The sequence below is a fragment of the Pinus tabuliformis genome, chromosome 4_1 (genome assembly GCF_031772625.1).
Source record: "Pinus tabuliformis cultivar Carrire ecotype Pingquan chromosome 4_1, CPIR1, whole genome shotgun sequence".
Classification (NCBI taxonomy): Eukaryota; Viridiplantae; Streptophyta; class Pinopsida; order Pinales; family Pinaceae; genus Pinus; species Pinus tabuliformis.
This window is the reverse complement of record NC_142303.1, coordinates 990,195,422-990,205,917: the sequence shown is the minus strand read 5'-3', so window position 1 is coordinate 990,205,917 and position 10,496 is coordinate 990,195,422. Positions and strand designations below refer to the sequence as shown.

The 10,496-nt window shown below is 35.3% G+C and overlaps 1 protein-coding gene across 4 annotated transcripts; it reads left to right on the top strand.

Moving 5' to 3' along the window:
• The first annotated feature begins 4,652 nt into the window (after positions 1 to 4,652).
• On the top strand, positions 4,653 to 8,286 carry LOC149179470 (uncharacterized). Of its 4 annotated transcripts, XR_016258285.1 has the most exons (4): positions 4,653 to 4,987; positions 5,709 to 5,824; positions 5,958 to 6,087; positions 6,830 to 8,286. XR_016258285.1 is itself a non-coding variant. In XM_089420673.1 (3 exons), exons 1-3 carry the CDS (start codon positions 4,740 to 4,742, stop codon positions 6,023 to 6,025), a joined length of 393 nt encoding a protein of 130 aa, XP_089276799.1. In that variant the 5' UTR covers positions 4,653 to 4,739; the 3' UTR covers positions 6,026 to 8,286. The 4 variants fall into 4 exon arrangements, 3 of the variants coding, with proteins under 3 accessions (XP_089276799.1, XP_089276800.1, XP_089276798.1); XM_089420673.1 differs by having other exon boundaries at positions 5,709 to 5,785; positions 5,958 to 8,286; XM_089420674.1 differs by lacking the exon at positions 5,958 to 6,087 and having other exon boundaries at positions 4,654 to 4,987.
• Positions 8,287 to 10,496: the final 2,210 nt, after the last annotated feature.

Here is a 10,496-nt window from a genome sequence, read left to right as displayed (position 1 = left end):
CCGCACGATCTCCGTGATAGGATACCTGCACACGCAAAGAACAACACGAAAACAAGCGTAAAATCTAGTAGATGCAATTATATATCGGTCAGAAAAGATATAACTCAACATCGAACATGAGACAATGAGAGTGGAACCATAATGATAGTCATCTATTATTAATGAATAACAAAAAAGAATACAACCATTGTTCTGACGTCAAATCCTCCTTTGGCTGGGTAGTCAGCTACACAAGTCTTACAAAACTTGTTGGGATGAAGAACAAACCTCTCTCTCTTTGGGTGACAAGAATCTCCTTACTTAGATTTGGCCTTATGGGTGCAAAGAAGGCTCTTGCAGCTTCAAACTCTTAAACTCCTCGAACTACTGACTATTATGACTGTGACTATCACTCCAACTAGCTTGCTCAAGGCATAGAGGAAAGCTTTTATAGATAGAGAGGGAAAGAGATAGGATCAACCACATTATTCATGGGATTGGCTTTATCACTTGGAAACTTCCATGAAAGGTGGCAAACCACTTTCCCTTCTATGGAGATTCGAAGCCAAACCATCCTAGCTCAACATAAATTCAGTTGGTGAATGGGTTGAAGAGAACCTTCGGGAGTTTGTTTGTTGAAAAATTTACTCAATTCGGTTGGCGCGAGTGCGACTCTGGGACAGAGCGCCAATGGCGCGCCCTTTTTATAGGATTTCCCTCATTGGCGCAGGCAGTGAACTGTGGACCCGCGCTAAGGTAAAAGGAGCTGTTTTCATGAGTATTTTGGAGGAGATGTCTTCAGGGCAAATGAAGTTCATACTCAGAGGAATATAATGCAAGTGGTTTCAGGTCATGTCACTTCTTACAGGTCCCGGAATGAGTCCTCCAGTGTACAGGTGAGGGGTAACAGGGACGGTGACAAACGGTGACAAATTGCTGTGTAACAACTCTTTCCAATTGTTGTGGTGTTGCTCTAAAGAAGGTGTTTCTCTTTGTATCCTCATAATGTGCTATCATTTCCTCTATGAAAATTGACCACGTAACAAGTTGTTTACGAGAAAAAAGCCCTTTATATCATAAAAATTGATCCGGTTCTAAATATGAATATGCAATAAATACCTTTTGTAACAGTGGTACACCATGTAGATCAAAGTATTGCTCCATCTGAAGTATCCAATTTACCGGATCCTTGCCATCAAACTTTCTCATATCGCCTTTTCTTGATTTTAAGAGCTCGATCTTGAAATGACTATAACTCTGTAATTTCGTTTCTTCTAGTTCTGAAATTGTGACCTGTAGTAGCCCTATGCGTCCTCTTTCTAATGCCACCAGTCTGATCAAATTTAGATTCTCCAAGAAAGAGTTATGAACAATCTCCCAATATGACCTGATTATATACCTTTTGAGAAGATCGAACTTGTATGAAGTGCCATGTGTCACTATGTTAACTTTAGGATCTAAAAAATATACACAGGAAACTACAGTCTGTTCTCTTTCCGTAACTTCTTACGAAATTTCAATCTGATGCTCAAAACAAAAGTTATGACGATTTTCCCCAGGTCACCTATTTGGAATGTAATTCAGGAGTCTGCAAAAAGACCAACTTCCTCAAATCATATCTCCGCAAATATAGCGCGAAAAGCTCTGAAATTCGAACCCGATTTTTGGCATGATTTCATCTCAAATGGGGTCTTTTTTAGCTTCTAAAACGTCGCAGAAAAAAATTTATAGTGAAAATGCCACGATGACCTATTTGGAGCAGCGAAACCCTAGAATACAAAGCTCTAATACCAAATGTTATGAAACCAGCTCACAAAAAGATAGAAAAGATAGATGAATGCCTTAGGAATCAGCCTCTTCGAGGGGGAAACCTCCTTTACATTACACAAATGAACAATTCTTAGATGATACAAATGAAAAGACCTCCTTTCTATATATAGGATTTTAAGGGGTCATAATATAATCAGAGCCGACATAACAATACTAGTGTAAGGACACAATAATAACAATAGTGGGCTTCTATGGGGCACAATAGTAACAATATGGGCACTACATGGGTACATCAATATAATAATGGGGTTGTACTAATAACAATAAGGGGTTACACTAGTAGTATAGGGGCCTAACAACTTGGGAAGGTGTTCTTTCAATATTCAAAGGAAAATTCATTTCCTGGGGGGCTAGAGGGCTCAATGTCGCGGGGTGTGCTTTTCTAATCAAATAAGTCTTTTTTGCTTTACCACTTTATCAATTCTCAATGCTTCTTGCTCTAGAAAGAATTCTCTCTATTTTGGCAAAATAAATTCTCAAGTTTCTATGGGAAGGAGGCAAAACAAGTACAAAGAAATTCCATCTAATTAAATAGGCTACTATGAAGCATCCTAAAAATCATGGAGGGCTTGGCATTAGGGACCCTATGCTAATGAATAAAGAAATAGGGTTAAAATTGGTTTGGAGATTCATAACCCAAGAATAAGAGTGGTGAAAGGTAGTTCTTAACACCAAATACCTTTAGGGAGAAAGAATAAGAAGCATGGATTCAATTCAAGCCTCAAGAGGGTGTTGCCCAATTTGGAAATTATTTGCATCAATGAGCCCTCTCATTTGTTCAAGTATGTATTAAAAACCAAGAAAATGAGGAAAATATAAACTTGTGGATTTATAAAATAATGGATCAACAACCATTGGAATGTTTCGAGGAGTTTCTTTCTCTAAGAGAATTATTATGTGTTCAAAGAAAATTCACCTTGGTCGATATTTACAGTTGGGACAAGGAAGGTAATTAGATTGGATGGAACCTTAGAAATATTCCATAGAATCATCAACACTTGGCCTTCAGACTTCATGATCGATTGGTGGGATACATGCTATCGAGGTCAGAGGAATAAACTTAGGTAGGATTGAATGTTTTCGTTTATTCGGTGAAGGAGGGATGCGTCGCTTCGCTCTTCCAGTCTTGAGTTCCTCTGAAGTTCAACACTTGGAAAAAATATGGAAAACTAACACCAATCCAAAGGTAAACTATTTTTGTTGGCTTCTTGATCATAGAAAAATTTTGATAGTTGAGAATTTAAGAAAGAGAGGAATGCATGGCCCCTCTCAGTGTTATTTTTGCTTAGATCTAGCGAAAGACATCACCCATATCTTTCTAAATTGTGATTATACCAGAGAAGTTTGAATGGAAACAATTTTCACACTCTCAAGTAGAATGAAATCAACCATTTGATTTTCAAAAATTCTTCTCTTCCTAGACAAAAAATTATGTTGGAAGCTTTTCGAGGAAACCTCTCTTAAAAAATTATTGGGAAGTTCTCCCAAAATTTATATGTTGGAAAGTATAGCAAGGAATAATGCAATCTTTAATAACATGAATACTCCTCCCCACAACACAACGATGAAAGAAATCTCATTGTGTGTTGAGTTTGGAGTTCAAAAGATAAACCATAACTCTTCTCAACAAACTTTAGACCAAATGGAACAGGATTGGTTAAGAAAGTTTATAGTTTTGGACAACTTTTTCCCAAAAAAAAGGATGCAACAAGCCAGAAACAAATGAAATATGGAAGCTAATACTGACAGATGTAGAATTAAGAGCATGGAAGAGCTCATATCAAGGCTAGATTCTCTATTTGAATGGGCAATCCAAATGAAACCTAGGGGTGGCAAGAGGGGGGGTACTCTATTGCTCTAAGGAGGATAAAGTGTTCAAGTACTCATGGGGTCTTGGTCATATGAAAAATAATCAAGCACAGATATATGGTCTTTGTCAAGAACTTTAGGCGGACACACTTACGGTTATGGGAGATTCTCTCATAATGTTGCATCATCTAGTTAAAGGCTCCATGCCAAAAAATAAATATTTGTAAATCATAATGAAAAGAACCAAGAAAATTGTGGACGATATCCCATCCAAAGCATATTTCCATGTCCTAAGAGATTTCAACAAAGATGTAGACAAGTATGCTAACGAGGGTGTAAATTGAAGATAGGTGATTCAAATATTAATGGTCAAATTAAACCTGCTACAATTCCCTAATGACAAATGAAATATATTCAAAAAATTCCCTAATAACATTATGTGTTGTAAATTTTGTGTTTTGTTGGAGTTGTTTTGAAAGGTATTCACCTACAAAACCCTTTTTTTGTTGCTCAAATATATTCTTCTTGAAAAAATCATGTATTTTTATTAGAAAAGAAAAAATAATTAAACATTTTTAATGAGTTAACTTTGTTATAACTAATATACTTACACATACAATTATATAATACAAATAATTTTTTGAGTTAGAAAAAAATAATAATATTATTATTATTTATATTAAATTTAATAAAACAATATTAAATAGCTTTAAGGATTTCTTATTTAAAAGTTTAAAAGAGTAAGTCTGTTCAAGTTGGATCATACTTTAGTGTATAAGTATTATAAATAAGATTAATATATAAAAACTTTTATTTATAGTTTTTTAAAGATGATTTTGAAAATTTTAATTTACATTATTGTTGATAATTACGCCATAAGGCATTCTTACACTATAAAGCGTTCCCCTATGAAAGAAACTCCTCCAACTACCAACTACCAAGATGTAATGATCTGCACCATTCAATCGGATGTTAGACGATTGAAAAATTTAAGGCCCTTGGATTAATAGTTAAGACAAAAAAACCCTAATAGTTAAGTTATAACGGTCATTCTCTGTTGCGATTTCGACATTCAACTTCAATTTGAGGATGCAGGGTAAGGAAAGCCAAATCCTTCATTCATGCAATATTTTTTCCTTATGCGCGGATGCTTTGCAACTTCTGCAATGCTTAACAGGCACTCGGGGGAAATTTGGGTGTTTTTCATTGCATTAATTTTGCTCTGCGAGGCTGCAAAATTTTTCAAAGAAGATTCACAAAGGGAATCTCACCAATGGAATTTCTGCTTGCAGGCTGAGCGACTGCATAGCAGCAGACCTTACCAGCAAAGGAGGAGAACTTGCCAAATTGCCAACCCGTGTAGCTCCAGGTTGGTTTCTGAACCTATTTTGAAAAAAACTTGCTTTGTTTGCCCTTCTGGGCCTGTTGGAGTTTGCTAAACTCAAAGAGGGTTTTCTTCTGCATTAATCATTATGGGTTCTTTTTCTTTGCATGTTGAGTTTCTAGTACTGCAGCCTTGAGGGCTTTGAAGGAAATGGCCACGACCTTCCTCCATCTGAGTCTTTTTTCCTTTATTCTTCTTTTCATTATAGTCACACAGTGCGTTAAACCTTTGCACCGTCCTGCTATAGATGGGAAGAACAACTACGGGAAAGGGCTTCCTTAATTTCTTAACCTTCTACTATTTATGCAGCTCGCTCTTCGTGAGGTTTTAGAATTTATGAAGTTTCGCAGTTACTGCTTGTTTTGTTTTTCGCCCGGCTATACATAAACTTGGCTACAAGTCTTTTTTCCCTATTTTCAAATGTGTTCCAGCCACGAACCTTTTGTGGCTCGGGGTTATATTGTCTACTTTTAATTCGGATGTACTAAGCCATGGGGAAGAATGAACCCCCTTTTTTTTGTTATCTAAATTATAATGGAAGGACTAACCCCTCTCGAGGATTTTTTATCAGTTATTTGGCTTAATGTACAGGGACTCAAGGGAAATTTGGGTGTTTTTCATTGCATTTATTTTTCTTTGCTGGGTTGCAAAATTCTTCAAAGAATGTTCACAAAGGGAATCTCACCAATGGAATTTTTGCTTGCAGGCTGAGCAACTACATAGGGGGAGACCTTGCTAGTGAAGGAGGAGAACTTCCCAAATTGTCAACCCGTGTCGCTTTAGGTAGGTTTTCAACATTCAACTTCAGTTTGAGGATCCACGGTAAGGAAATCCAAATCCTTCATTCATGCAATATTGTTTCCTTATGCATCGATGCTTTTCAACTTCTGCAATGCTTAACACACGCTTGGGGGCAATTTGGCTGTTTTTCATTGCATTGATTTTGCTTTGCCAGGCTGCAAAATTCTTCAAGGAAGATTCACAAAGGGAATCTCAGCAATGGAATTTCCGCTTGCAGGCTGAGTGACTGCATAGCGACAAACCTTACCAACGAAGGAGGAGAACTTGCCAAATTGACAACCAATGTAGCTCCACATTGGTTTCTGAACCTATTTTGAAAAAAACTTGCTTTGTTTGCCCTTCTGGGCCTGTTGGAGTTTTCTAAACTCGAAGAGGGTTTTCTTATGCATTAATCATTATGGGTTCTTTTTCTTTGCACGCTGAGTTTCTGGTACTGCAGCCTTGAGGGCTTTGAAGGAAATGGCCACGACCTTCCTCCATTTGAGTCTTTTTTCCTTTATTCTTCTTTTCATTACAGTCACACAGTGCGTTAAAACTTTGCACTGTCCTACTACAAATGGGAAGAACAGCTACGGGAAAGGGCTTCCTTAATTTCTCGACCTTCTACTGTTTATACTATTTATGCAGCTTGATCTTCCTAAGGTTTTAGAATTTATGAAGTTTGGCAATTACTTATTGTTTTGCTTTTCGCCCAGCCATACATAAACTTGGCTACATTTTTATTTCCCAATTTTCAAATGTGTTCCAGCCAAGAAGCTTTTGTGGCTCAAGGTTATATTGTCTTCTTTTAATTTGCATGTACTAAGCCATGGGGAAGAATGAACCCCTTTTTCTTGTTGTCACCTAAATTACAATGGAAGGACTAACCCCTCTCGAGGGTTTTTTTATCAGTTATTTGGCTTAATGTACAAGCACTCTACCAGAATTTGGGTGTTTTTCATTGCATTGATTTTTCTCTGCCAGGTTGCAAAATTCTTCAAAGAAGGTTCACAAAGGGAATCTCACCAATGGAATTTTCGCTCGCAGGTTGGGCGACTGCATAGGGGGAGACCTTTCTAGCGAAGGCGTTAGTTTCAGAACCTATTTTGAAAAAAACACTTGCACTGTTTGCCCTTCTGGGCCTGTTGGAGTTTGCTAAACTGAAAGAGGGTTTTCTTCTGTATTACTTATTATGGGTTATTTTTCTTTGCATGACGAGTTTCTGGTACTGCAGCCTTGAGGGCTTTGAAGGAAATGGCCATGGTCTCTCTCCATCTGATTCTTTTTTCCTTTGTTCTTATTTTCATTACAGTCCCACAGTGCGGTAAAACTTCGCATTGTCCTACTACAAATGGGAAGAATAGCTACGGGAAAGGGATTCCTTAATTTCTTGACCTTCTGATGTTTATACTGTTTATGTAGTTTGCTCTTCCTCAAGTTTTAGAATTTATGAAGTTAAGTTTGTTTGTTTGTTTTTTTTTTTGCCCGGCTATACATAAACTTGGCTATAGTTTTTTTTCCCTCTTTTCAAATGTGTTCCAGCTATATAAAATTTAGCTAACTGTAATTTTTGACTCCTCGCAGTTTAATGATGAAATTATGTAAAAGAGAAAATGACTTCTGCTTGTTTTACTTAGAGTACATTCGTAAATTTGCAATGATCCAGATCTACTCTCTTTCTTTTTAATGCAACTTAACATATTTAGCTATGAGCTTCTATTCTTGTTTCAGACTTTTAACTTGTAAATTAATTTGCAGTTTATTACAGTGAGTAAAATGTTGCCTCTTGCCATAAGTTTTGTTTCCTCAAATCTGTTTATAAATAACTTGTAGGGTAATTATTATACATAAACTCGGCTACAACCTTTTTTTCCCTCTTTTCAAATGTGTTCCAGCTATATAAAATTTAGCTAACTGTAATTTCTGACTCCTAGCAGTTTAATGATGAAATTATGTAAAAGAGAAAATGACGACTTCTTGTTTTACTTAGAGTACATTCATAAATCTGCAATGATCCAGAACTACTCTCTTTCTTTTTAATGCAACTTAACATATTTAGCTATGAGCTTCTATTCTTGTTTCAGAATTTTAACTTGTAAATTAATTTGCAGTTTATTACAATGAGTAGAATGTTGCCTCTTGCCATAAGTTTTGTTTCCTCAAATCTGTACAGAAATAACTTGTAGAGTAATTATTATTGTTTTTCCTCATTCTCTACTCTTCATATGAATCAATTAAAATGGGTTGAGGTCCTGAAGGCTTACAGCCAATGCACAAAACTGAAATCTGCAATGCCTTATACTAGCCATCGTTGAAATTAACATAAGCTTCATCTTAACTCAAGATTTGACATATGTGTCCTGCTGTGCTTGCAAGCTAGGAGGGTTGGTCTGGAAAGGTCTTAAGTAAGTGTTGTGCTTGCAAGCTAGGAGGGTTGGTCTGGAAAGGTCTTAAATAAGCTAGTTATACAGTGTCTTGAAAAATCTTAATTGAGCTCTGTTTCAGCGCAAAAGAGACCGTACTTCAATGACAAAAATGTGTCACTTGTGAGATAGTCTTATACCAAATCTATTTTAAAATAATATAAATTATGTTAGTCTATTGGTTCTTTAGAGGGCATATCGAGAAACAATTCCATGGTGAAACAATTGAATCGAAATCGGTTAATTTTCCTACCTAAATTGTAACGTAATTCGTAGTTGGGCAGGCGAGAGGCCACACTGTGTGTAGATTCCATGGGGAAACAATTGAATCGAAATCGGTTAATTTTCGCACCTAAATTGTAACGTAATTCGTAGTTGGGCAACTTTGGGCAGGCGAGAGGCCACGTTGTGTGTCGATAGGACGAACAAATGGTCGTTAAATTAAATATTTAAATATTTATTTTGTAACCTAAGAAGAAAAGGCTGAGTCAAATTTATTTATTTTGTAATGTATAAAAGGAAACATTTGATGATGATGAAAAACTATGATAGAGGTTCAAAAAGCGTTTATCTTAAGATTTCTATGTGATTTCTTAAAATATTTTTGCTTAAAAATACGTGAGTTAAATCACAATATTCAACCACCATGAAATCTTGATGCCCAAAACCTTGATCAATAAATTAAAATAGACACACCTATATGCCGAATGAATTATTTTTTGCACAATTAAACTAAATTCAACTAAAACTGCACAGGATTTGTTACAGGTAACATAGGTAGTTAAATGTTTAGACAGATTCGTAGAGTGTTGTGTGTTTAGCGCGTTCAGCACATAACATGTGTTGTACCTGTATCTGCATTTATTCAGACTGTCCTGAATATCTCATGCTGGCTGCGAAATTCTGGCATGAAAACATATAACTCTGAAGAAGTTTGTTTTTTGTTTGCGTTCTAATGCTCTATTTTCAACTGTTCTTGAAGCAAGCGCGTTTAAAAAAACTGTTTTTCTGGACTCTATAGATCGCAAAATTCAATATTATTCTTTCATCTTTGGTATTCCAATCGAAATCTCTTATGCGTTGAGGTGATTTGTTTATTGAGTTTTACTTAATCATCATTTTAAGGTTTTATCTCTATCTTTCTATCAGAAATTATAATAAAGCTTGGAAATTTCAAAATTCGTAGACACTTTTTTATCTTTAATCCTCAATTAATATCTCCTTAAATCTTCTACTCTATCGGGAATTTACATCTTTGTTAATATAGCTCTAAATCTGGTTTATTGATGAAACAACTCCACCTCGTAAATCACTTAAATAAATAATTTTGGCTGCCTTGCTGATCGGAAGGATTTTTGCTTACATAGAGTAGGTCAATTTGATCATTTAACCTACAATGATAGAACAGGTCTCTTTGTTGTTTATTTTGGCTCAGGTGGAAATACAATTTTCTTATTTCTTCTAAAATTTTACTGTGTTGGTCTTAATATGTGTTTCCCACAAGTGTATTTAAAAATGAAAATCAGGAAAATAGAAACAATTGTGAAATTGGAAAATGGAAGATTGGAAAGCCAAAAAATTAGGATTTTGGAGAGTTGGAAAACCAAGAAAACAATATAAAAGGATTAAAATAGATTATTACTCATTTTGTAAATACATTTTTATTTTCTAAGAGTTTACATAAATAAATAAATTTAGAGTAGTAAGTGCATAAAAATTGAAATATATACCTTATTGGAGCAGTAAGTTCATAGGCTATGAAGGATTGTACAATCCAACGAAGCAAAGTCAATTCTCTCTTTATTACGATGGCCACTCTCATGGACAAACCCCCTTGGAGATGACAAGGGAACTTTCGACGAGGGCGTGGTGGGGTCTAGCTGCACAGATAAAAGGAAATCGAGGGAAATGTTTTTAGTAACTTTTTTGGCTCCACTAAAGTCAACATGTTCCAAGGATGTCTCAATTTTATATCTTGTTTTTTTCACTTGAAATAATTAATTTTATTTTTATTTATTAGGAATTATAAAAAGTACATTTTTCTACGAAGAATGATTAATATTTCTCTCTTGGTCTTGTGGGCTACACAATAATCTCGACAGACCTACATCATTTGTGATAACATCATTAATAATTAAAAATTGTTGGACTATATACACTAAAAAGACAAGAAAAATAAGCCAATAAGCTAAATTTCATATTTGTTTTATTTATATTAGATTTAGGAGTTTGCAATGAACAAGAACTATTCTATTTCTTTTTAATGCAACTTAACATGATTTAGCTATCAA

What these genes read in the sequence shown, in the direction of transcription:
- LOC149179470 (XM_089420672.1), top strand. Translation starts at nt 4,740, where the DNA reads ATGCAATATTTTTTCCTTATGCGCGGATGCTTTGCAACTTCTGCAATG. An exon ending in GCCAACCCGTGTAGCTCCAG is followed by an intron (nt 4,988 to 5,708) that starts GTTGGTTTCTGA and finishes TTTTGCTTGCAG; the next exon opens with GCTGAGCAACTACATAGGGG. An exon ending in CTTCAGTTTGAGGATCCACG is followed by an intron (nt 5,825 to 5,957) that starts GTAAGGAAATCC and finishes TTGCTTTGCCAG; the next exon opens with GCTGCAAAATTCTTCAAGGA.